Source organism: Physeter macrocephalus, chromosome 11, assembly GCF_002837175.3.
Source record: "Physeter macrocephalus isolate SW-GA chromosome 11, ASM283717v5, whole genome shotgun sequence".
NCBI lineage: Eukaryota > Metazoa > Chordata > Mammalia > Artiodactyla > Physeteridae > Physeter > Physeter macrocephalus.
In genome coordinates, this window is record NC_041224.1 from 60797296 (window position 1) to 60824603 (window position 27308).

The following is a 27308-nucleotide window of genomic DNA, read 5'->3' on the forward strand; positions in this document are numbered from 1 at the left end:
AGCCTTCCCTGACTACTTGATTAATGCTGATTAAAAATACCTGCCCTCCCCAACCTGCCTGACTGCCTTTACCAGACTCTATTTCTTCCCCCATAGCTTGTATCTCCCTCTAGCATACTAGCTATTTATTTGTTTTTCGTTTTTTTTATTTTATTGCTTATTGTCTGCCTCACCCTCTAGAATATCAGCTTCACAAGGGCAGGACATTGATCTGCTTGGTTCACTGATCTATCCCAAGTATATAAAACAGTGTGAGGCACATAGTAGATGCTCAATAGAAAGTGTTGAGTGAATGAAGGTGGCATTGCAGCGATGTCCTGCCCCCTCCCCTCAAAGCCACACATGGCTGCCAGACTCACCTTCATGCGCACATTTGAGGATGACATTCAAGAACCTTCAGTGGCCAATCACGCTTGTTTTAGCTACAACGTTATAACTCTCACAATCTGACTCCAAACCATCTTTGCAGCTGCAGGGCTTACTACTCCCCAACACGAACCATGCTCAGAGCAAGGCTCTGAATGTAAACGTTCCTCAACTTTCCCTCTCCTCTGCCCTTATTGGGGCAGAATGTCTTCTGTAGAATGTCTTCTCTCCACCTCTGCTGGAATCCTGGGGTCTGTCACATATCCCCCATCTTGGCAGTCCTCTCTGGTCCCTCCCTTGGAGCCCTCCTCTCTCATCCTCACTGAGTTAGGGTGACGCTTACCAGAGCTCCCCTATTAAACCAGGGGTCACGGGTTACCCTCTTTATAACCCCTCAAGTCCATGGCCTGGATCTTTGTACTTTAGTAGGTACACAGAAAAAAATGCATTATGAATAGCTGAGTGAGGAGAGAAAACCTTTTACCTTAAAAGGCACCAGCTGTAATTTCGGACCCAGACTTGGCCGGGAAGATCAGATTTCAAAGTTCACTTGAGGTGTAGATCGCACACCCCAGCAGTGCTCGTGAGTCATGATGGTTCAAACTACTAGGTGAGTCACACACACTTGACCTGGGGGAGATGGGCTGCGAAATGAGATGGAAGCAGTGTGCTCCATCCCGGTGGGAGTCAGTTAGCTTCTCACTGATAGCTCAGTGGGCGTGGGCTTCCTCCGTTGCCCTGGCCACTTCACAAGAGCCTGCTTGGGGTCTCAGGGACTCACCCCCATGAGGGCCCATTTCTCATGAGGGTGAGTAAGAGCCATCTTTACACAGAGGGATGCTCATTTAGGAAAAAAGCTTGAGCAAGTTTTATCAGTGAACAGAAATACACTGGTGGAGCAGTAACTTAATCATAAAGAGTAATGAAGTTGGGTGACTTCCCTGGTGGTGCAGTGGTTAAGACTCTGCGCTTCCAATGCAGGGGGCCCGGGTTCAATCCCTGGTCAGGAAACTAGATCCCACATGTGTGCTGCAACTAAGAGTTCTCATGCCACAACTAAGAAGCCCATGAGCCACAACTAAGGAGCCTGCCTGCCGCAACTAAGACCTGGTGCAACCAAATAAATAAATATTTTTTTTAAAAAAGAGTTAATCTTTTGACCACATGAAATCATGTTACTACTAAATAGCTTTCACATTGTAGAATTCTGCTAAACACGTCGACTAACCCTATGAGAGGTGGGATTATAAGGTAATGGGACGTGGTCTCAATGAACATAGCAGAGCTCATATTCATAGGTGTAAAATTTATACATTTAAAATCTAAATGTCTTGGACATAGTTATCGTAGGATTTTAGGCCACAGCTGGAAAGATCTGGGGGAACTGACTTTAAAAATCATTCACTGATTCCAGTGGGGGTGAGTACAGTGTTCTGAGCCATGGCAGAGTTACTGGAATAAGCATGTAGCTATCTGTCTGGATGACTAGAGATAGCATTCATTATTATTGTGAGTTCTGGTGTGATGTTTAAGGGAACAGCCTCATTGCTCTACAATCTCAGATGTTAGATTTAACTATGTTCTTCACATTCTACTGATGACGAACACCCCACAAGAAGATTCTGCCCTCATACAACCCACACACTTTTCATAGGGTCTCTGTGGCAGAACATATTTCCTGAAGTTGACTGGAAATCCCAGCACCAAAATGTTCTTCTGTAATGTGACCTTGCCATTCCTCCATCAAGAGGGGAAATTAAATTCTCTTCCCCTTGAACCTGGGCTGGCTTCAGTGACTTGCTCAATCAAAAGACTATAGCAGAAGTTACATTCTGGGGCTTCTACAGCTAGGTCATAGGCAGTCTCAGAGTTCCTGTGTGGATCTCCTGGAAAACTCACTCTTGGGATGCTTCCTCTCAAAGCCTGGCTGCCACACGGTGAGAGAGCCAAGCCACATGACTACGTGTGGGTGCTCAGATCACCAGCCTCAGCTGAGCTCCCAGCCAACAGCCTACATCCACTGCCAGCCACATGAGTGTGCCATTCTGGATGTCCAGTCCAGTCGAAACTTCAGATGACAACAGCCCCAGCTGACACCAGCCTTCAACCACATGAGAGAACCCAAGGGAGAACTGATCAGTTGAGCCCAGCCAATGCCCAGAACTTTGAGGGATTAATTATTGTCTCTCCAGATACTAGATTTTGTGGGGCAGCAAAAGATCACTGTAACAGTATCTGAGATTTAGAAAATTAATTTTTTTTTTTTTTTTTACCGAGCAAATTCAATGCCAAATGCCGTCCGGGTCTCTGTTCCTCCTCTCTGTTCAATGTGGCTGGCAGCTTCCACCACATCTTTTACAGACCTGTAGTCATTGAGGTGAAATTCATGTACCACGTCTTCTCCGTACTGAACGACTCCAACCTGCAAGTTAGAGGAGAGGGAAACAGGACATCTTGACCCCTGAAGGCTGGCCCTTTGGTGATGAGGTTTCCTGGAGTCATCTCTCTGGGACGGTTCAGGAGTGAGGAGGGCTGGGGACCTTCCCAAGGGAGAGGAACTAAGCAGAAGGGAAGCAGGTTCTGCACAGTTCCAGGAATGAATGGCTGGCTTGGTGAGGCAGGTGGGAGGTACATATTGAGAGAGGAGACTGTGATTTAAAGAAAGGCCCAGCAGATTGAGTTTCTTACTTAAAAAGACAAAAGTTGAGCATAGAATTGAAGTCTAAAATCTTAGGAGCAGTGTGGGTGGAAGGCCATGGCATTGTTCACCAAACTCTGGAACTAAGGTCCTTTCAAATTTGGAAGAGAAGTTTGAAATATTAATAAGACTCAAATATTAATAGTCTCAAAATAAAAACCTTAAAGAATAAGTAAAAACCTACCTATAGTAGGACTAGAATGAAAAAATGTCACTGTCGGATGGGTCCACAGAGTTTATTTGGTACAAGTGCATTTCCAATGCTGGACTTTCATCCACCGTACCCTAAAAGATGATCTCCCAGTGGTGGGGAACTCATTACTTCATGAGAAAGCCCACTCCCCTTTTAATGGCTCTAATTGTTACAAAATAATTTCTTAGATTGACCTGAAATCTGCCACTTTGTCAGTTCTATTCATTGGTCCTCCTTTGGCCTGCCAAAACAATACGGAATAAATCTGACCCCTCGTTAGCCAGGCAGCATTTCAAATATGTGCTGGCAGCTATGACCTCTTCCCCTGTCTCTTCTCCAAGATCAAAGTGTCTAATTCTCCCCTGTGCCTCACCCAGCAGGGTGCTAGTGTCTTCTCCCTCTCTGGCTGATCAAAGTTTTTGTTAATACGTGGTGTCTATCCCAGAGGACAGTGTCTGACCCACTCAGTGATGCCTCCCCTACACTGTCCCTTGATGTGCCCAGCAGAGATGGGTGTCCTGAGCTGCAGGGCCCTGCTGCTGGCCCTTTCCCCTACACCTTTCTAGCGCATGTACAGATGCTCCCCCCCACCCCAAGGCAGCATCTGCCATGGTTTTGGGGGGGCCTTATTTGGAGGAGGAAAGAGTCCCAACCACACCCACCTGGATCTGCCCAGGGCCGATGTAAAACTTCTTCAGGATGTTGATGAGGAAGTGCTGAACCTCCACCCAGGGGTAGATGCTGTTTGAACCATCCAGGACAATGATGATGTCCATGTAGGTCCGGCACCCTGGGAAGTGGGAACATGGTCACAGCTACCCAAGGAGCCAGTGTCTGCAAATCTCTGATTCCCTGGATGATTGTCCAGGGAAGCCTGGCCTGGGAGCTGTCCTCAGGCTGAACATTTACTGGGGCAATGTGAATGAGGAGCCCAGGAATTCCTGGCTCTGCGCCACCGTTCTGCACTGGCTGTCTGAACAAAGCATCAGTGGAGTCCTACCGCCTCTGCTCCTTAACAGGGACTGACCACCGTTAGCTGGCCAATGTTTGGTAGGCAGCCAACAGTGCCCAAATCAGTACCTCATTATTGTTTATTTTACTGTAAAAGGTAGGCTGGCATTACCACTTTCAGCCCAGATGAATGGGTTTCACTTCTTAGGAGGGAGGCACAGTGTAATAGCTAGGAATGTGGAATCTGGTGTCAGACTGTTTGACCCCTGGCTTTGACCTTGGGCAAGTTACTTAACATCCTGGCATCGGTTTTCTCTTCTGTAAAAGAGGCATAATGATAGTAGAGGACTGCCACGAGGAATTAACAAGGTGATGCTTCTAGGGCTGAGCACAAGTAAATGCTCAAGAATCTTAGCTTATCCTCTTTTTATTTTTTTTTTAACGAAACTACTTTGTGAATGTAACAATGACATTATCAGGTCAAGCTCTCGCTGCTTTGAGCCTGAAGGTTTCTCTATATTCCTGTAATATTAATACCAAATTAAAATGAATAATAAAAAGCAACAAAGAAAACATGAAACATTGGTAACCTAACAAATTAAAAAACTTCTCTTTACATCTGAGTAATTTATTTCTGTTTGTGAAACAGCAGGACTTATCTTGAAATAAGAGATGATACAATCTGATACGATATACACTATACTGTACCACAGTGAAATATTGGGCATCTGCTTATTTTTACTGGAGAATTTCACACTGTTTTCAAATCTACTTTATAGCAATACAGCAGGGGCCTTTGTGAGTTAACCATTCCAGTAACTCCTGCATCGGGAAGGTGTAGTATGTTGACGTCAGAGCTCACCAGGAGGGGAAGGTGGTGGCTTTGAGCCTAGGCGTCTGTCACAGGTTCTGTGTTTGGGAGAGCACTTTAGAAGCGTTTGGATGCTCAGAGTCACCTCTGCTTTAGGAGAAGCTGTGTGTACACTCTGGTCTCGTCTGCACACGCCGCATACAGCATGTGATGGCCCTACACCTCCAGGCTAACGGTGCCTGATAGCTTTGTCCTTCTCCAGTATGCTTTCGCCCCACACCTGTGGACCAAGCACCCGCCATGTGCTGGAGCGCTGTGTGGTGCCGGCAGCCACAAGGACACGAGACAGTAACTCCTTGATAAGGAGGGGTTTCTAATCTACTGGTAGGGGCCAGGTTTCTTTTATTTTAAAGCCAATTTTATTAGAACGCATTTATTATTACTGATTTCTTTCTTACGATTTCAAATTTTTCATTTTAAGATGCACTGGGAAGAATCTCTATGGTTGCTAAATGTGGCAGAACACACCTTTGAAACATACGCACGTGCGCACGTACACACGCCCTGTAGCTGATCCTAGACCTGCTGAATTAGATCCTCCGTGGTGTTGGCAGGGGTAGCGGGAGGTGCCCTGGGATCTGGATCTGCTGAGCTCCCAGGGCACTGCTGCTGGTCAGCGGGGTGAGGAGGTCTCCGCCACAGGAGATTCTGGGAGGCTGTGATGGTCATACCTTGGCCCAGAGGAAAGAGCCTCTCTAGGGGGTGACACACCTCACGTGACTGGCTGTGAGCCTCCTCCCAGCCCCGGCACTGCCTCTGCCTCTCCCGCTGAAGTTTTGTAAGAATAGAATCGACTCCTCCTCATCGCCCCTAAGGGGACCATTTTCCAGCCCCTGCTGGACTGACCTTCCTCCTTCCTGCCCCCAAGCACCACCTTCCCATCTCCGACTGGGCCCTGGTGGTTGGAGGGAGGCTGCCTCTAGCCAGAAGTGCCTATCCCCTCACCCTCAATAAAACGGGCAGCAGCTGCTTGGGTGTTGGTGGTTAGCCCACAGGAAATAGTGAGGCTCGGAGCCAAGCAGTCTGGGCTTGCAGGAAGCAAGGTCTGAGCGTTATTTCCCCAGACTTTCCTGGCAGGTGGGGAGAGAGTGGGAGGTTTTGTGTTCCATGAGGCTCTGGGAAAACTGGGCAGCGCTTCTTCATGTCCAGGAACACTGATTAGATGGGACTATCACCAGGGGTAGTTCTGTCCTCCTTGGCCCTCCACCTACAGGGCAGCTGCATCCCATAACATCAGAGGGCACCATGCACACTGTAGTCTAAGTGAACGATGTCCCCAGACTTCGGCAGTATGCAGCTTGCCTGCTGTACATGGTGGGCCAGCAATCTCTTCCTCGCTCAGGGTGGGTTGGCAGTGAGCCTCTCTGGCTTCCAGGATGGTCTTCATAGCCTTAGCTCATTTGCCCCGGGAGGGTGGGCCAAGATTATTACCCCACAGGTTACCCAGAGAGCTGGAGCAGGGCGGGGCTAGAGTCCAAGTTCTGCTTTGTAGCCATGGGATAGTGGTGACCAGAGCGCGGAGCCTCCCATGGACTGTCGGTCGCTCAGCCCAAGTCTGCAGATTTGAAGCCACTTACTTTGGAGAGCTGGGGCCACGGTCTTGGAGAACCTGAAGTTGGAGTTGACTCGTGAACACATCCCTGTGGTGTAGTAGGAACTCCCACACTCATGAGACCAGAGGGGGCTGCAAGCCTGTGAAGCACAGCATGGACCCCCAATCAGCGGGGGCCCTCAGGGAGGGTCCGGGCCCGATAGCCTTCGGCCCAGTCCCAACCTCCAAGACCCAAGACAGAAACCTCCATCTCAGTGTTGTTATCCTTAGGATTTAGAGGGTCTTCTTTGAGTCTAACCGCAATCTCTCTTGCTGTAACATGTACTAGTTCTCTTGGTTTCAGGTGAAATAGAGAAAAACTAACCTCAGAGTCCTCCTTTGTTGCCTTTTCAAGGGTCCCATTCTCCACCCCATCATCAGGCTGTGACTCTCCTTCCCCCCACCCACCAGACCGGATGCGGGAAAGCACTGTCATCCATGGGAGTGGACCCTTCAAGCGTCTTTCTGAAGAGGTCGCCTGAAGGTCATTTCTGGGCAGACTTCCAGGACAGGGTCCCCCAAACATGCTCATGGCTCTTACTAAGGAAAGGAAAAAGAATGTCTCTGCTCTTTCTCTGAAATTTGCTACCAAAACATTGATGTCAGCCCCTCATTTAAAGACTGAGTGATGAGTCCCTCTCAGAGTCAGGGTCATTAAAAATGAAAGCCCAGCTTCTGCCTCCATTTTTGTCCTGCTGCTGGAAAACTCAGGACTAAATTTTGTGCTCTAATTTCCCTTGGTTTGGAAGAATAATTATTCCACTTCCAATCCCTTTCTTTAATTAGCTTTCTTTTTTTAAACTCAGATTTTAAAGGTTTTGTATTATCTGTGTCCTTTGTTGAAGCTCTGGTAAATTATCTTTGGAAGTGGAGAAGAATGAATAATGGGAGAGTAGGTAATGGATAATGGCTGGAGGGCTAGAAGGATGATGGATGGATGGATGATGGATAGATATATGGATGATGGATGGATGGATGTGGGAGGGGATGGATGCAAGGATGGATGATTAGATGGGAGGATGAGGGGGTGGACTGACATGTAGACAGATGGGTGGATGAATGAATGGATGGATGGATGGGTAGATGAATAGAGGGAAGGACATTTGGTTGGGGGATGGGCTGATGAATGAATGGATGAATGGATGAGTGAATGAGTTAACAAAAGTTGCTATTTATAAACTAGGGTCTTAACCTACCCACAGAGGCCCCAGGGGTTGTATCACACCATCCCTCCTGGACCTTCATCCTACCTTATGAAGTAGGTGAAATCAAGTTAGTAGGCATATGACAAGGAGCCTCAGAGGGAGAACAGGGTCAGACCAAAGCCCCTGACAAGTATGCATGGACAGGGCCAGGGGTCCTGTTGGCCCTTGGTTGGGGATGATGAGGCCTGTGGGCCAGCCATACATCAAGGCACCTCAGGACTTGCCCTGGCAGAGCACTATGCTCTTGTCAAGTCTCTGGGCATCCCAGTCATCTCGCTGCCCTGATGTCTGATGCTTCACACCCAAGATGTCTCATGTGTCAACAGAAATGAACTGATGGGCGAGAACAGAGAGTGACACAAGCCCTCCCATCTTAAAATGAGCGGTGCATTTTACTGGGCTTTCTGGGGTAATTTTTCTCGGAAACCTTCTTGAAGCTACTCTAGGAACTATCAGTTCCAGCCTCACCCACATTCCTGGTGGTTCACCCGAACGTGATGGCAAGGGGCAGGCAGTGCCAATCCATCACGCCACCCGCACTCTCCCACTGTGTGCAAAGCTTGCATATGCTCGCCTGGGTGGGGTGCAGAGATCTCCCAGCACAGCCCACTGCTGCCTTTCTGTCCCAACATCATGTTCACATTACTCATTTGCTTATCGTGTCTCCCGCAGCCAGAATGTAAGCTCCAGGAGGGCAGGAGCTCTGCTGACTGCTGAATCCCCAGTGCCTGGCATCAGGCTCCGTTCATTGTAAGTGCTCAAAAAATAGTTTAAATGAATGTATGTCTCTACCACCTCAGCCCAAGTACCCCCTCCTCTTTCTTCCTTGCTAAGACTAGTCTCTTCTTTAAAAACAAAACAGAAACCTCCTCTGGGAAGCTTTACCATCTGATCCTATGCAGTCCAGGTGGCCCATCCCTCCGTATCCTTCCCTCCATTGTAGTAAATCTGCGTTCACTCATTTATGGCTTCCCCTCAAAGTCTTCTCAGGGTGTGTGGTGTGTCCTGTTTCTTTCATCAATTCTGGAGCAGAGATTCAGCCTCTGCCTTGGAAATCTGGCTCCCCAAAGGTAAGGATAGACGCCCCTACCACTGGACTGTTGAATATCTTTATTTATTCTTATTCCTTTCCAGGCTATCTGCTTTGCACTCCCCCCAGCCCCAAAGGGAAGGTACACAAAAAGGCTCAATCCTTTTTCCTGCCTGAATTGTACCCCCCCGAAGTTTAGGGCTCATCAGGCAGAATGGCACAGGCAGGAAGCCAGAGGAGGGGCTGCTCCCCGAGTGCACGCGGACAGTGCAGCCCGGTGGGTGGGCATGCTCAGTCACCACACGCCCCTCACGGCCCCAAGCAGAGGGCCTGTGGGGAAGGAAGGGCTCGGAGGGAGGGTGGGTGGGTGGCTCTTACCAGGAAGCTGTTGTCCTTGGGGTTGGTGGCCAGGCTCAGGCCGAGACGCATGTTGTCTTTCCTCTCGGACACGTTGGATAGGGTGACCCTTCCTGGGGTGGGAGGGAGAAACTCAGCCTGCAGTCCCTTCTCCCTGTCCTCCGCCCGGACTCTGCTGCTGCCGCTGGCCACCAGAGGGGCCCGAGGTCGAGTCGGTACCAGGCAGGGTCCTCCCCCATTCTCCCTGCCCCTCTGGATGCCTCACTCGCCTGCAGGTCAGGGCAGCCTTTCACAGTTTACTAAGGCCTTGCCCAGATATGGTCTAATTACCTCCTCTCAACTCTCTGTGAGATGACTATGAGCCTCAGAGAGGTCACGCCAACTGCCCAAAGTCACACAGGAAGCAGATGGCAGAGCCTTCCATCTCCTCGTCCAGAGCTTTCCCTCCCCCAGCCACCCCCCTGTGCCCCACCCCACACAAACCAGGGCTCCCCCCGAGGCTGGTTCCTCTATGCAGTGCCTCCTCCACGTTTTTCTTTAAGACAACCTGACATCAAATGTAGCAGTCCCCTGCCCAACTCTCTCAGGGTCCGGTTCTCCGCTCAGCTGATAAACTGACACACGATAGCTGATTCTTTCTCATAGGGAGCAAATCGCCAACTTAACAAGAGCCTTCTAGAGGCACAAGGTCTTGCCCAAGAATGCCATTCTGTGGCTGGTCCCCAGAGGAGTATTCAGGGGCAGGATTATCAGCCAACTGGGTGGAGAGAGAGGGTTGTGGAGATTAAATTTATTAAGCAGATTATATTGGGGAAGGTTTTACTAGATCATTCTGTCAGGCCACTGAAAGGAAAGAAGTGAGCTTGAATTCCCTAGACGAGTGTGTGTGTGTGTGTGTGTGTGTGTGTGTGTGTGTGGTGTATGCGCGCGCACACATGTGCAGACACTTGCCGGGGAGAGTTCAGGGGGAAGTGAGTTGGGTATCTTGTTAAGCCGAAGCGAGTGGTCCTCATCTGCTGTGAGCAGGGTCTAAATGTGTTCTCTGCTTCACAGGAGGGGAGTGATCTCTAAGCGCTCAGGAGCATTTAGCTTTGTTGGCGACTGGAAGTGTGAAGAGTTGGCCGACCCTCTGGGACCCGGGCCAGCAAGACCTGGGGCCCGGCCTGGGCAGAGGCCAGAAATTCAGACCCCCGACTGGACTGTGGGCTAGGGTGGGGCGGCTGTGTTTGCTGTTTGTTTCCCCTTGGTTTCCTTCAGTTTGTAGTGAGGTTCCTTTTGAAATCCAGCCCCCCTTGGCTGTTCTACGAGTGCCTGGGATTGTTTTCTGTTTTGTCCGTCCAAACCAACCAGAGAGAAAATAATAGTGATAACCCTGGTGCTTTTATGGTGCCTTATTATTTACAATGTGCTGCGCCCACCTGCCCTCCCAGGACCCACTCTTGGTCCTGGGAGGCCCAGGGGTCACCATTTTCATTTGACAGAGGAGAAGGTCAAGGCGCACAGAGGGTTAGTGACTTCTATAAGGTCAATCACTGATAAATGATAGCGTGGGGACTTGAACCCAGCAGAGCCAACGTTACGGCCCGACTTTCCCCATCTGACAGCAGGGCCGTGGCTGCAGAGGGATGTGGTGAGAAGTCTGGAGAGGAAGCTCTAAGTCCCAACTAGGCAACTTCCTCCCCTCAGCGGCTTGGAGAATTCTGCCCCCCATACATTTAAAGGGTGCGTCCCCCACCTCACCCTGCCCCTTCTCTTCCTCCCTTGTCTCAATGACTGAGGTCCTCAATGAAACTGTGGGCCAGGAAGCAGATGGCATGGTGGGGAAGACCCTTGCACTGGAGTAAAAGAAAGATTCAGGTTCAAGGCCAGCTTCTGCTGCTCGTGGATTTGGAGCAGTCACTAACCTCCCCTCTGTGACCAGGAGAGACTTACACCTTTCTCAGTGGGTCTGTGTGAGGGCTGGGGCATAAGCCCGTCCTCACACAGGGCCTGCCTTCCAGAATCACATCCCCTCCCCCTGAGCCCCTGCCGCTCAGCGAAAACCCTGACTTCATCCAGGTGTTGGGAAAAAAAAGCACCAGAGGTAGGTAGACCCTTCAACACTGAGGTGTGAATGACTGACACCCACTTTCCAGGAGAGAAAGGAAAGAACATTCCTGGCTGAGTGGGGCTCAGAGCCTGGAGAGGCCATAGGAAAAACTAGGACTCAGGTTTCCCTGCCTTGCGTTTTCCACTGTGGGCATAAACTGACAGATGGTCCTCCTGCCTCCTCATTGGGAGGGAAAGAAACTCTCCTCAAATGAGGTGCTTCCTGACCAGTACTCTTCCTTGGCCTCCATGCACTTTGCTGCCCACTGCCTCCCAGCTTAAGCCCCAGTTTCAGAGTCTGATGGCATCACGTCTCCCATTGCCAGCAAGGGTTCCTCCTCCTTCGGAGGGAAATTAGGTCCACATTGGAAACCAGAGCGATAGAGGAACCTAAACAATGGGTTCATGTGTCTTGGTCCCCACCTGGACCAGGGGCTTTTCTCAGTGGCCCAGGCCCCAAGCTCAGTGCGCAAGTCTACCACCACCCCTCTTGCGCCCTCTGCCCCAGCCTTCTTTCCGTCCTCCAACAGAGCAAGTTCATTACTACCTCAGGACCTTTGCACTTGCTTCTCCTCTGCCTGGAGTGCTGTGGTCCCACTTGATTCCATCTCACCATTGGACCTTTGCTCAAAAGTTACCTGCTCAGGGAAACCTTCCCTGATCACCTTGCTAAGATAGTACCTGCTCCCTACCTCCTCCCCACCCAGCCTCTCTTATCATAACACCTGGTTTATCACACAGCATCTCTCCCCACCTGAGATGATCCTGCTTTCTACTGTGGTTTGTCTCCTCGCTTACTGTGCCCTCCCAGCAGAGCCCTTGGCTCCTTGTTCCCTGCTGTATCCCCAGTAACTAGCATCGTGCTTGGCACATACTAGATGCTCATGAAAGGCTGGGGGACATATTAGACTTGGGATGGATCCTAGGGTCACACATAAGTGAACAGAGGCTCAGAGAGAGGATGCGAGCTCCCCCTGGACACACAGTGAGGAAACTGTACAGCTGGAAGGAGAATCCAGCTTGGCTTGTTTGGGAGCCTATGCTCTCAGCGTGGTGACGACCGGGATCCATAAGCCGCCAGCCGGACTCCCGCCCGCCCTGGACCGTTTCCTCACTGAAGCCTGGGCCCCCGGCTGTGCTGGGGTTTGAACTTCCCATCCATGGCCCTGACACAGATGTGGCCAGCGGGAGCATCCAGCACTATGTGCTGGGACAGCTGGCTGCCCTGGGGATCTGGTTTCACATGCTTTCTCTTTGATGTGGCCTTTTTATACATCTGCTTATCTCTTAAAGCTCTGCCATCTCCCCCCACCCCCCGCCTGCCCCAGGCCCTGCTTCCCCACAGCCTCCCCAGGGGACCCCACTCCATTGCTCTAGGATGGAGGCTCCCCTCCTGGAAGAGTGGGAGGCTGAGGGTCCTGCCCTGGGGAAGGCCAGTCCTGGAATCGCAGCTTCTCAGCCCAAATGGGACTTTTGCTCCCTTTTGAAAGCAAAGTGATGGCCTGGCCACTCTCTGACCTTTAGGACAAAGCAGAAGTGCTTTAGAGGAGTGGTGCGTGTGCCTTAGTGGACGCAGGCTGTGAGCACACATGCGCACGTGTACACGTAGATTTACAAGGACTTGGAAGGCCTTGAGGCTGCTCACAGCCTCTCCCCTGTGCCCCAGAGTGCTTCAGCGAGGAACAGAGTCATCATTTCAGAAAGGCAGTGCTGCGCAGTGGTTAAAGGGTGGCTGCAGACGGCCTGGGTTGGAATCCTGGCCTTGCTGCTTATTAGCTGGGTGACCCCGGGCAGGTCCCCTCACCTCCACAGGCTGTCGTTAATGATTAAATCTCATACGGTTGTTGTGGGGATTAAATGAGTCAAAAAGTACCTAAAAGTGCTTAAACCAGTGCCTGGCATGTGGTGAACAGTATATAAGACATATGAATGTTGGCTATTGTTATTATTTCAAAGTCAGAAAAAAAAGATAGGAAATGCTCCTGGCTCCCCTGTGCTGAGGGGCTGTGGATGAGGCAGAAAGAGCCATGGCCTGGGACACTGGAGACCTGGGTATGAAACCTGGCCAGCCCCTGACAAGCTGTGTGACTGTGGGAAAGTCACTTCCTCTCTCTGGCCTCAGCTTCCTCATCTGTAAAATAGGGACAGCAACACCAGCTAGGTCACCTCACAGTGTGACTGTGGGCAGGGAAGTGTTTCAGCACCTGCCCCACCCTGGACAATGGCTGGCCTCCTTGTGGAGAGACCAGTGGCCCAAGTTACCCAGGTTGAGCTTGGTGCAGTTCCCTTGGGTCACTGGACACTTGTACACGTCTCCTGTCTTCTGGTGGCCGTTGGTTTCCAGTGGAGCGCCAATGACCAACCTGGGAAGGAAAAGAAGACAAGTGAAGATGCTGGGGGAGGTTCTCCTTCCTGGCAAAGGATGGAACCTGCGGGGCAGTGTTGAGGAGAGAGTAGGGTAGGGAAAGCGGGAGGGAATCCTGGAGGGGCAGCCCACGCATACCCTCGCACTCAGACCTTCGTCTCCCTGGAAGAGGGATGCTGTGGCCTATCCAGGCCCTTGCCAGGATCTGGAGACACAGAGATGAAGACCGCATGGGTCTGGCAACAAATGAGATGGAGGCCATCCCTGTGAGAAGAGGGCAGGGCAGACATCATGGAGGAGGTGTTCTTGAGCTGGGTCTTAACAGATGAATACGAGTTTGCTAGATGGTGGGACTGTGGTAATAGGGGTCATTCAGGCAGAGGAAGGATGATTTTGGAGTCTTGGCCATCTGCCACTACCTGTGGGTGGCCTCATTCCTCACCTTACATGAGTCTTTCAGCTGGTGACTCCGGGGGCTGGGGCATGTTGCACAGTGTTCATGGCTGTCCCCTGAGGCACTAAGTCTTTGCTCAGGGTGGGCAAGGCAGCCAGCCGGGCTAAAGAATGGCAAGGGACAACCACTCAGCTGGGCCTTCTGCCTTGAGCCTATGCCTTTGTGACATTGTTTGGAAAAAGGGTTTTTGCAATTGTAGTTAAGGTTCTCAAGATGAGGTCATCCTGGATTACCTAGGTGGGCCCTAAATTCAGTAATGTGTCCTTACGGAGACACACAAAGGAGAGACCCAGAGAGAAGAGGAAGCCATGTGAAGATGGAGGCAGAGCTAGGAGTGAAGCTGCCGCAAGCCAAAGAATGCCTGGGACCATTGGAAGCTGGAAGAAGCAAGGAAGATTTCTCCTAGATCCTTTAGAGGAAGCACAGCCCTGCTGATGACCTGATTTTGGAGGGCTGGCCTCCAGACCTGTGAGAGAATAAACTTCTGTTTTGGGAAGCCATCTATCAATACTTTGTGCTAATTTGTTATGCACCCACTGGAAATTAACGCATGTTGCTCACATACACACATATTTCTAGAGAAAGAGCAGCCACTCCCTCCTGACCTGGCCAAGCCCCGGCAGTGCCACCTCCCTCGGGGCCAGGGAGAACCCCACCACAACCTGGACAGCCCCCAGGCCCTCTCCTTAGAGTGCCCCAAAGCCCCCTCTATGTCTTCTCCCTGGCCCACCAGCAGGCAGCACCATTGGAGGAGACCCAGAGTGGCCCAGCCAGGCAACTGGAATCCCAGTGCTGACATGAAGCAAAATCCTGAAATTGGGCACTGTGTCCCTTCAGCGTCACCTGCCTCTGGCATATCTGGACCCCTCTAGGCTTTGGGTGTCAGTTCTGCTCTCAGCCACCATCCGCCTGCTTGGCTCAGGCCCTGGTGCTAACAGCGAGTCAGGAACCACTCTCCCAGGCACAGCTGCACTGTCATGGCAGGAGGTGCTACAGCTCACACAGCCCTGGAGGTCTCCCAGACCCCAGGGGCACAGGGACATGTGACACATTGGGAGCGTGCAGACCTTTCCGTAGCCCTGCTCTCACGACAACTTGCCACCCCCTGGAAACATGACCCAAAGAAGAAGCAATTGCTCATTTTCTGGCTTAAGATGGTTGAGAGGGATGGACCTGGAGGTTCAGGCAACACGGGACTTAAGTAGCTTCTTGTGGTCAAATATCTCCCTGCTCCGCTCCCACCCACCTCTCTGTGCCCTCAGGAAAGAACTAAGGTCCAGCGTGGGAGTTAATAGAGCTCTGTTTGAAATTAGAGTCTATGTAATAAGAGCTGAGGTTTCTCCCCTGGGGACCAGATAATGACAGATTCTAAATATATCCACTTATTAAGCATGCCTATTTTTGACCGGCAGGAATTAGCTGGACTCATAAAATCTATTTGTCTAGACAATGTGATTTTTGGCTACTTAATTCTGTGAGTGATTGTGTGGTCAAAGCTCCTCCATTTTTTCCAGCCAAAAAAAAAAAAAAAAAGAGAGAGAGAGAGAGAGAGAGAAGGAGATGGGAGAGAGGTCAGTAAGGAAAGTTTGGGCTCCAAGGTTGCTTTTCTGGCTGCTCCCATTTTTAAGGTCAAGCTGGTGTGTGACCAAGTGTCCCAGAGCGATGTTCCTTCTAGGACACCACTGCCTGATGGTGAGTGCTTTCTAGAAAGCATGCCTTCGAGGAACACCTCGCAGGGTGCCTCCGGGACAATCAGGCACAGCAAGTTCTAGATTAGAAAAAACAAAACCTGGCCATCTTCTAGAAAAGCGATCCCCGTGTGTCTTCTAGAAAACACTCCCGCTGCCTGACAAGGCAGACTCCTCACAACTCTCCCCATTTTACGGAGTGGAACTCTTGAGGCCCCACAGACAACTTGGTTGAGTCCCAACTACAGGGCAAGATCTTTGGGCTGAGATTCCAGGGCTGGGTGTTTCTTCATGCTGATTCTGTCACCAGCTTGCCGTGTGGCCTGGAGAAGTTCATTGACCTTGGTTTTCTTGGTCATGAAATAGGGTTAACAATTCCACTATTGTCTACCTCCTAGGGTCACCTAGGAGGTCACCTAGGGTCATCTGGGGAGCCACAGATGCCACAAGGCACTGACAAACAGAAAGGGGTATATCTAGGTAAGCTCCTAGACATAGGAGAGTCCACAAAAAGTCCACAAAGACTGGAGCATTCCTAGAAGTCATCTGTCCTTGAAGTGGCCAACATGTGACAATCTGGAAGTAAATACACCAAGTTGTCGTGACCCCAAATTTGCCTCAAGAGCAGGCCGTGTCCTTTTCAAAGAACAAGGGCCACCCCCTACGTCCTATCCCCATTCTCCCAAACCTGATTCCTCTGGGGGTCCTTCGCACTTCATGAGGTAGCAGGACAGGGCTTACTGTTCCCATAGTACAGATGCAGAAACTGAGGCCTGGAGAGGTGAGCTGACCCAGGCCCCACAGTTTGTGGCAGAGCTGGCACTAGTTCTCCTGGGGCAGCTTTCTCTGTGCTGTCCCAAATATATTTTTGCCATGAAGGGAGGGCCTGGGTTAGCCCTCTTTGCTGTTCTTGATTCTTGGCATTACGTCTGCCTGTCGGGCTTGAGGTTTTGAGGATATGATTCAGTCTTGCTGTCGGGGGATAATGGCGAAATGTTTGTGTCACCACTGAGACCAGCCAAATTGCTCCTGGGGTCTGGCACCCCTGTCACTCCCGCGGCCTCAGCCTTATATAGCCATCTGCAGCCTCAGGGCCCGCTGTGCTTCTCAGGGGCTGGACACCCTATACCCTCTGGCATGGGCACCAGATGGCAAACCCCAAAGGTTGTGGTGAGCATCGGGCCCTTTCCATGGGCTGTGTGCCATGACTCACTGGCTGTGGGCTGCCGGCCTTCCTCCTATAGAGGCGGGGAGCAGGGCTGCTGCAGATGGGAGAATTGGTGGCAGGCTTCAGCCATAGCCCTGGAGGACCCTTCTCTAGTGGTTGCTTTCTAAGCAGGGCCTTGCCAAGGGAGGAGGCTCACTGTGGGGATGGCCACCTGAGGACGGCAGGATGTGGCCCCTCTGCATGCTGGGCTCCTGGGATCCCAGCATGACATAGTGTAAGAGAAGGGGCCCCTGCATCCCTACCTCACACCCTCTGCAGCAAGGCCCAGTGGGGACCTTAGCCCTGGTTCCATCCTTCAAGGCAATTTAATCTCCAAACCTTTTAAATTGCACACTCCTATAAGGAAAAAAGGTAATGTGTACTCCCAGTATATGTAAATTTGTATATAAGTTATACCAGTGTACAGCTGGCAATCTGTGTATTGAATATCAGTAATCCTATTTTTTTCAGATAAAACATAAACCTAAATAGAACTTGAGTCGTTTTATTTCTGTGCTCCAGTATACTGTCCTGTGCATCCGCTATGGTGTGCAGACCCCACCCTTTAAGACCCAGCACACAAAGTCCCACCTGCTCCAGGAAACCCTCACTGATTAGCCCAGGCTTTCCCACATAAACCAGTATGTGATCCCTGCTGACTGCTGTGGCTAGTGCTTTAGCATCATAATTCCTTGAGGGCCAAGATGTCCTCATCTGCCCTGCCTCACTAATGTAGGGTGGCCTTGAAGCCCAGGGTAAAAGGTCCCCAGGGACTGTTCTGACCTTCTGTCTGACAGTCTACAGCAGCAGCAGCTTCCAGAGCTTTTAGCTTTGCCTCAGGCCTAGGAGGAGCCTCCAGATTCAGTGCCTGGAAAAAAGGTTGCCGAGAAATTGAATAGTTTCTGTGTGCAGAGGTTCAATGCAGTGACCCAGCTCCTGTTTAAAGTCACTGTTGCTTGATTTTCCATTTCCCTCTCTCCAGCAGTCCTCATTTCTGTTTGGGGATCTAGGAAATCTTGCTTCATTCCCAGTTGTAGGGACTGAGCATGTACTGCAGGCCAGGCCAGTGTTATCCTTGTACTGAAGGGATTGAGTAGGCTAATGACGTGTCACCCCAATCTCAGGACCTCCTCTTGGGCTTTAGGGACCAAAGTGGTCCCTTTTCTCTGGATGCCATAGTGTACAGATGTAGGGCGTGGAACTGCTAGCAGCCACCTTGTAATGATGAGGGGTATGAGAGAAGGAGGACTGAGAGAAGCATCGAGAGAAAAAGCTGAAGTCCCACTGATACTGTGAACCCCTGGATCAAACTATATCTGAAGTGTGACTGCTGCTGAACTTTTCAGATATATAAGCAATAACTACTTTTTACTGTATAAGTCTGAGTTAAGTTTTCAGGTATTTATAACTGAAAACATCCTAACTAGAATGAGCAAGGCAAAAAAAAAAAAAAAAAAGAAGCACATAGTTAAAATTACCCCTAGAAATTCCATATATTACCATGCTATAAGAGGAACACAGTATCCAGGACCAATGAGAGAGGAGAAGATTCATAACCCCCTGCTCACGTTCCATCTGGGGTACATACTTACCGTGTGAGTGGTGGGCAGACTTGCCGACACCACGTATATTATTTCTCTCTGGTTGTTTAACCGAATGCATAAAACTGTCCCCTGGTCCAGCCTTGTGGGAACAGAAATCCTTTTGTTCTGTGTGCATCCCACTTAAAACAGCCCCTTGGACAGGGAGCCCTGCACTCCAGATGTTTCTAGTTACCTGGTAACTGGGCTTGCAGACCATCAGAGCTGGGAGGAAACGTGGAGGCTCCTCTGTCTAGGCTTGTCACATACCAATGAGGCATAGGAAGTATTGTGCATGAGGACTCAGAGGAGATGGTGGCAGAGCAGGACTGGTGCAGGGTGTCCTGACTCCCAGGGCGGTGCCCCCACCCAAGCCGTGGAGGCAGGAAAGCCTGGAGGCAGAGGCTGGCTCTGCTCCGCCTTTTACCGGCTGTGTCTGGGAAGGCAGGTGTGAACAGTTTAGCTCCCCAGCAGATGGGGCCGGCAGAAGCCATGGGAACAAAAAGGCCATCAGCTGTTGGGGAAGGAAAGAGGATATTTGCAACTGATGGGCCTGCCCCTGGAGAAGGTCCTGAGCCCAGGGACCGGCACGGACTGCCTAGGAAAGGCAAGATGTGGGTTGCATCCCCTCCCTGGTCAGCCTCTTTGCTCCTCTCCTCAAGACCTGGAGCTTGCATCCCAGGAAATCCAATTATTACCAACAATTCTTTTCATTTTAGCGAATCCCTTTTGATGTGATTGACCTGCATTTGATTTTGATCACCAGGACAGCTTTGGAGCTGGAAGGGCAGATTGTATCTGAGGCTCCGAAGGTGGATGTAGCAAGCCTGTGGGGAGACACTGGTCGGTTTCGGAGCTGGGACTGCAAGTCCAGTGCTTTGTCCCCCATTGTAAAGGACTGGGAAGTTGAGAAAGCCCAGCTCTGGGGGCTGGGCAGCACCCAGCATGGAGAGAGGGCCACCCTCCCCGGAGCCAGCAGGGCGTGCTCCCCAGGAGCCTCTTCCCTTTCTCACCTGTTCCCCTCTCCCAGCACCCCTCCTCCACTCAAACCCACTCCAGGCCCTTTGTTCCATTTCTCTCCTGGCTTCATTTCCTTCCCTGAAATCAGATCGGGGCATCAGGGAGGGGCTCCCACTTGAGGAGCAGAGAGCTCAAGGGAACAAAGAGAGACTATTCCTCTAGCGAGGCTGCTTCTCTCCTCTCTCCATGGAAAATGTAACCTCTTTCAGCCAGCTGAGTATGGTGGCTAATGTGTTCAAGATGGGGCTGGAGAAGTGCTGAGTGCAGCAAACCCTGGTCTTGGCTGGGGGTGGGGTGCGGAGGGAGAGCCCCTGACCCAGGACCTGTCGAGGGGGGTTGGCACCTCCAGGTCTCCCTGGGCTGGTTGGAGGGGCTTGTGGTTCACTGTGGCTCAGATGCCTGGCAGGGCTGGACTCCTGAGGAGGAGGAGTTCAGGAAAATGAGAACCCCTCTGTTTGCCAGCACATTCCTTACTCTCCCTGCCTCCATAAATCCCTCACCAGAGATGAGAATCCACTGGGTGTACTTAAACAACTATGTGTACTGTGATGGTTCATTGCATGTGTCAACCTGACTGGGCCAAGGGGTGCCCAGATATTTGGTCAAGTACTATGCTAGGTGTGTCTGTGAGGGTGCTTTTGGATGAGATTACCATTTAAATCTGTAGACTGAGTAAAGCAGATCGTCCTCCCCAATGAGGGGGAGCTTTGTCCAATCAGTTGAAGGCCCGAATAGAACAAAAAGCCTGACCCTCCCCTGAATAAGAGAGAATCCTTTCTAACTGACTGCCTCTGAGCTGAGGCACTGGCTTTTTCTTACCTTGGCTCAAACTGAAGTGTCGGCTCTTCCTAGGTCTCTAGCCTGTTTGCTTTCAGACTGGAACTACACTAACAGCTCCCCTGGGTCTTCAATTTGCAGACTCAAACTGCAGATTTGGGGACTTGCCAGCCTCCATAATGCTATGAGCCAACTCCTTATAATCTCTCTCTTTCTTTTTCTATCTAGTGTCTGTCTATCTATCTATCTATCATCTATCGGTTCTGTTTCTCTGAGGAACCCTGACTAACACAGTTACATAGTGCTTGTATGTTCTAAGGCCTTTACAGATATTATTTCATGTTGCTGATGAGCCACACCCTCATTCAGTCACTGCATCTTAAGCATCTACCGAGCTCCTACGAATGCACCAAGCACAGGGGGCACAATGGTGACCATGATGTGGTCTCTGCCTTCAGGAGACCTCCAGCCTAGTAGAGGAGAGAGGCAGGTCAACAGGCCATTACAACACAGCAGTGGTTCTCAGAGTGGTTCCCAGCCCAGCAGCGTCCACCTCCCCTGGGAGCTCATTAGAAATGTAACATCTCCGGCCCTACCTGAGACCAACAAGGAAGGGAATCACACACTGGAGGTGGGGCCCAGCACCTGCGTGTTAACAAGCCCTACAGGGGATGCAGATACTCACTCATGTTTGAGAAGCACCGTGTAGGGGAAGCAGAGGCATGGAGACAGACCACAACCCTCGCTGGGCTCAAAGCCCAAATCAATTCCAGTATAATCCATCCCCTTCATCATGTCTTCTGAGGCTCGATATTATCTCACTGCTGCTCACCTGTCTGTCCCCACTTTTACCAAGGCTGCTGTGAATGCTGGGCACAGCCGGGTCATCATTTAGGGCTCAGCTCCAATGTCACCTCCCCAAAGAGGCCTTTCCGGACCACCTGCCACTCCCCACCTCCCCACCCTGCCTTATCTTCCTCATAGCACTTTGCATTCTCAGATGCTGCCTCCTTCATATGCCTTTTAATCATCCTTAGCTCTCAGAATTTGATATGCAAGGGAGCTAGGACCTTGCTGGTCAGGTTTGCAGCTCTAAATACCCAGAACAGTGCCTGGCACAGAGTAGGTCCTCCAAATATAGTTGTTGAACAAATTAGCTAATCACCTGGCATAGTGGGACCGTTGTAATCTGACAGCCTGAAGATTGGGACCGCTGACAGCAGGCCCCCTTTTGTCTTCCAGTACCTGTTAACTCATCTGGGAGAGAAGAAGAACCAGCTCTAGCAGTAGAACCAACAGACTGACCGTCCTGCCCTGAGACAAGGCTGTTAACTGCCCTGGGCCTCAGTGTTCTCATCTACCAAATGGGACTGAACCGTTGCCTGGGCTACTTGCCACCCAGGGTTTTGAGGGTCATCAGAATCACCTGGGGAGTTACAAATGCAGATTTCTGGGCACAACCTCCAGAAGATTCTAATTCAGCCAGTTGGAGGATGGGACCTGGGAATCTATTTGTAGAAGCTCCCAGATGTGCAGGCAGGATTGGGAGCCCTTGTATGAAAGATATGCTGAAGAAGCAGATAGGACGCCCTTTGGACATGTGGAGAAACGTGTGTGTCTGGGGAATTTTTACTACATCTGGGGGTCATGACCACAGCAACCTCCTTGACTGTCTAGGAATGATCCAGGATTGGATTTTCAAAAAATTTTGTTTTGTTTCTTTTGGTCACAAGAAAACATATAAGAAATACTTTAACTGGTACAGAAAAGTAGTAACACTTAAAAAGTATTCTTTAAGAATTTTTTTAGATTATAAAAATAATACATGCTTGTATAATGTTCATAGCACAGAATTGTGCAAAGTATAATGTGCAAGGCTTTTCACTTCCCTTCTTAACCCAGCCCTCTATAGATCACTACCATTAGCAGCAGGGATGCAGAAAACCTTCTAAGCGTTTATGTAGGAAATTTTAAAAAATGAAATCATTCTACACACATGGTTCTGCAGTGTGCTTTTTTCAGTTAATCATTTTATACTTTCCATGTCAGTATATATCAATTCCACACTCAGACCTGGCCACTGGGGCCCCTGCCCTGGGTCCTGCACTGACCCTTCTCTGGCTGTTCATCTTTCTATGGGGTGAGGAGTCCTAGGGGTCAAGGGGACAGGCACCTACAGCCCACATCCCCCCACTCTGGGTCACTGGGATACCAGAGTCTCCTGCTCCAACAGCTCAGGACAGGCTTCTTCCCTGGATCTGTCTTTTTTTTTTTTTTTGTGGTATGCGGGCCTCCCTCTGCTGCGGCCTCTCCCGTTGCGGAGCACAGGCTCCGGACGCGCAGGCCCAGCGGCCATGGCTCACGGGCCCAGCCGCTCCGCGGCATGTGGGATCCTCCCAGACCGGGGCGCGAACCCGGTTCCCCTGCATCGGCAGGCGGACGCGCAACCACTGCGCCACCAGGGAAGCCCTGGATCTGTCTTTTTGATGGTGAATCATACCACTGATGGGGCTAGCCAAGGAGTGGCTGCTTGCTGGGGGTGTGGACAGAGCTTGGATATATAGGGTGGGGTGTCCACACGTGTGAGGCCTCTTGATCACCAAGAGGGAACTATAGGTGGGAAGAAAAGATGGTGGGCTGTGGGCTGGAGCCCCCGTTTGTTTTCTTGACTCAGGCCCCTTGGATGTGAGGGGCGGCCCTGGTATGGATGGATAGTATAGCTCTGCCTCATCCTTTATAACGTTTGCACATTGTTATTTTTTTCTTTTTAATCATTCTCCTATTGATGGATATTTAAATAGTTTCATTCCTTTTCCTATTGATAACTGTTTAGGTGCTTTAAACATTTTTTTCCCATTGCACAAGGCCTTTATCAATACGAATGAATAAAAAACCCCCTGTGCACCAGTGGCGATGCATAGCAGTGCCAGGAGTGGGTACAAAGCGCGTGCCTGTCACCGTGCAGGCTGGCCCCGGAGCCGCCCTGTCATCTTGGGCACAGAGCCCGCTGACAAGCATCATCACAGCTGTTGATTTCACAAGCTTGGCTCTCTGCCTTGTTCCTGGAAACTTCTGGGTCCACCTCAGCTTACATCCAGACAGTATTTTTCCCCTGATGTGCAGAAGTACTTAGAACAGAAGAGCAAAGAGGGAGGGAAGGTGACTGCAAAGCACATTTTCAACCCATTTGAAGGGAAAATGAGATCCTGACCCACTGACCGTCAAAAAGAGAGTGACCAGTTTGTGCCATCTAGCTCAATGCCCTCCCCTCCTCACAGCCTGATGCCAAGTCTCACAGGGCCGCTGTCCTTTTTTCACCACACCTGGCATTCTCATTCCTGCCTCTGTGCGTGCGGTCCCCTCATCCCAAACCGCTGAACTGGCTCTATTCCAGTCCAGTTCCACTGAACTGGCTTCAGTGCCTCTTCCTCCAGGAAGCACCCCTTGATCTCTCAGCTGAAAGCTCTCCCTCAGTTCCCATGATGCTTTGTACCTCTCTTGTCTGTTTTTTTCTCTCCTTTAGATAATCTGCCTCTAGATAGCAGAGAGAGACCGTGATCCATCTTTAAATTTCCCCCTCAGTGCTGGTCAAAGTACCTTGAACACAGTCAAGGCTCAATAACTGTTTGTTGAGTGAAAATGAGGAGGCTGCTCATTTTTCAAAGACAAGCTGAATCTTCACTCTGCTCGGGATGCAGCTGGGAGCAGAGCTGGGCTGAGCTCTTCTGGGTGCCATCTGCAGATGGACCACCAACCTTGGGGTGCCCTTGGCCCAGCTCTCCCGAGGAAAGTGGCTGTGGTCTGGTGTCCCTCCAGAGAGGCTGTGTCCACAGTGTAAAAATCCCTTCTCTTTTCAGAATGTCTGATAAACTCTTGCTTGTTTTTCCAAGTCATGCTGAGTCTTCCCTCTCCCCATCCCCCCAGTTTTATCACAACTCTTTCCTCTGGAAATGAAACGTAAACATAACAATAGTGTGGGCAGATGTTTCTCAGTGGAATGTATAGTTTTAATTTCTTGGTATGTGCCTCTTCTGCATCCTGGGCGGGCCTGTTTCCTTTGGCTCATAATTAGGATGGTGACAGTTTGTATGTGACCAGTGTACATGCTAAACAGCTTGTTTCATCCTACCCACAGCCAGGGGAGGCAGCCAGACAAGGAGAGGTAGTCCCATCAGACTGCGGAAGAAAGCAAGGCCCAGAGAATGTCCAGATTCTCTGGGTAGAGGCTGAGGCACGACTGGGACACCCGGTATTCTGATTGTGTCCACGGCTCTTTCCACCAGCCACGTGGACTCAGATGAGGTCAAACAAGAGGAGAGGGCCTGGAGGCAAAAGGACAGATACTCTTTTTCGGTCCTGGACCTGTTGATCTGTCTGGTGAGCTCTGATCTATTCCCGGATGGGCTAAGTGACCTGGGGTGACCCACCTGCCCTCTCCGGGCATCAGTTTCCTCGTCCGTAAAAAGAGACGCTTGGACAATTTCAATCCAAAGAAATAGTTATTGAGCCCTTGCTGTGTGCCAGGCACCACGGACTGAAGGTGAAGGAAGCATAGTTTACACCCTTAGTGGTGTGGTGGGGCTGAGAGTGTGGAGAACATTGTTGCGAGATGGGGCGGGGGTGGCGCACAGAGGAGGAGCCCTCGCTCAGACATCTGGGAAGGCTTCCTGGAGCAGGCAACTTCCGGATGGAGGCTCCCACGTGGACAGACGTCATTCAGGAGAAGAAGGGGTTGAGCCCTGCAGGGAGGACTGACAGCTGGGTCCTGATGGTGCCAGCGCTTAGGTACGTTATCTAACATGTCTTCCGTGCTGAAGGCTAGGCCTGGGAGGGACAGACAAGTCCCCGTTTTCACAGAGCTTGTGGTGGAGTCATTCTCAATCCAGGCTCGCATCACTCGTTCCTTGTCTTCTTCGCCACCCCACACCTCCCTGACATTCCAAATCTGCTCCATTCTCCCCTCACTTGCCCAGAGAACTCTACATAAGTGGCCTGAAGTCTAGACAGACGGTTAGATGCCTACCTGGTTGAGAAGCATCACATTGTCCCCCTCATCAGGTCATCCCTGCCTGCTTTCTGGTCTCTATATTCCTGCCATTGGTCACTCCTTTGGATTCAGGCAGTGAGGGTCACTCTCCACATAAGCCTGGACAGGAGCTAACCTCTGAATGCATGGGAACTCACAGACTCTTAAAAAAGGATTTAGTGGTTCCAGAACCTGGCTGGGCATTAGACTTGCTTGGGGATGTTTAAAAGCATAGATTCCTACCTCTAGAGAGTCTGATTTTGTTATCTTGGATTGGGCGGAGGAATCTGTATTCGTTTTTTAACTTTCACAGGCAATTCTATTCTGCCAGCTTTGGGAGTCCCTAGATTATATTAGCAGGTGATCATCAGGCTTTGAAATAATGGAACTGGGGACAGGGTGCCCCAATAAGAAGAGTTGACAAAAGTGGGTCATGCGTTCATCTACTTTCAAAGCACTTTATATAAACAAGTAAATAAATGAAAGCATGCAAGAACGAATGTTTGGGGGGCTGTGGTTAGTATGTGTCAGGGATCATGCTAGGCGCTTCCCCTGACATTAACTTACTTAATCCTCACAAGAGTCCTGTGAGAGAGAGACAGCAATCTTGTGTTGAAGCTGAGGAAACTGTAGCCCAGAGAAGCTAGGTCACTCACCCAGGACACACAGCTGGCTAAGGGGCAGCTCCTTGGCCTCTCTCTCCCTCCTGGTCCTCTCCCCATCTCTGGGGGGTGGATGGGGTGTAGGAGAGCAGAGTACACAGAAGCCAGCCCTGTGTTCCATCAGGGAGCCCTGAGCTGCCTTGGAGAATCATTGACTCTGCCGAATCCTTCAAAGTACTTTCTTCAGTCAGGTTAAAGCTCAGATTGCTTTCCCTCCTCCCCCTTCCAAACCGTGAGTAACGGCTACTCTGACAGCCTTACTCTCATTTTGAGAAACCATGAAGAAACAAAGGCTGAGGACTCACTTGAACCACTGGAGAGTGAAGCCTGTCATGACATTTTTGGAAACGTCCTCCTCCTTGGGTTACAAAATCCTTGGCTCGCGTGTGGCTGACAGGGTCTTGGTGCTCTGGCCAGGTGTCAGGCCTGTGCTTCTGGGGTGGGAGAGCCAAGTTCAGGACACTGGTCCACCAGAGACCTCCCGGCTCCACGTAATATCAAACAGCAAAAGCTCTCCCAGAGGTCTCCATCTCAACGCTAAGACCCAGCTCCACTCAATGACCAGCAAGCTACAGTGCTGGACACCCTATGCCAAACAACTAGCAAGACAGGAACACAACCTCACCCATTAGCAGACAGGCTGCCTAAAATCATAATAAGGTCACAGACACCCCAAAATATACTACCGGACATGGTCCAGCCCACCAGAAAGACAAGATCCAGCCTCATCCACCAGAACACAGGCACCAGTCTCCTCTACCAGGAAGCCTACACAACCCACTGAACCAACCTTAGCCACTGGGGGAAGACACCAAAAACAACAGGAACTGCTAACCTGCAGCCTGCGAAAAGGAGACCCCAGACACAGTAAGTTAAGCAAAATGAGAAGACAGAGAAACACACAGCAGATGAAGGAGCAAGGTAAAAACCCATCAGACCAAACAAATGAAGAGGAAATAAATAGGCAGTCTACCTGAAAAAGTATTCAGAGTAATGATAGTGAAGATGATCCAAAATCTTGGAAATAGAACGCAGAAAATACAAGAAACGTTTAACAAGAAGAACTAAAGATCAAACAAACAATGATGAACAACACAATAAATGAAATTAAAAATTCTCTAGAAGGAATCAATAGCAGAATAACTGAGGCAGAAGAACAGATAAGTGACCTGGAAGATA

General features: G+C 50.5%; 1 protein-coding gene across 2 annotated transcripts in view; it reads right to left on the reverse strand.

The window, feature by feature from the left end:
* ITGA11 (integrin subunit alpha 11) overlaps positions 1-27308 on the reverse strand; it is a 129104-nt gene that overhangs the window by 50931 nt on the left and 50865 nt on the right. For both annotated transcript variants that reach the window (XM_024128744.3, XM_024128745.3), the window contains exons 3-7: positions 13613-13713; positions 9284-9375; positions 6657-6771; positions 3920-4047; positions 2640-2788 (exon numbers count right to left, since the gene is read on the reverse strand). In XM_024128744.3, the coding sequence (XP_023984512.1) occupies positions 2640-2788; positions 3920-4047; positions 6657-6771; positions 9284-9375; positions 13613-13713 (585 nt within the window). The remainder of the gene's footprint in view (positions 1-2639; positions 2789-3919; positions 4048-6656; positions 6772-9283; positions 9376-13612; positions 13714-27308) is intronic.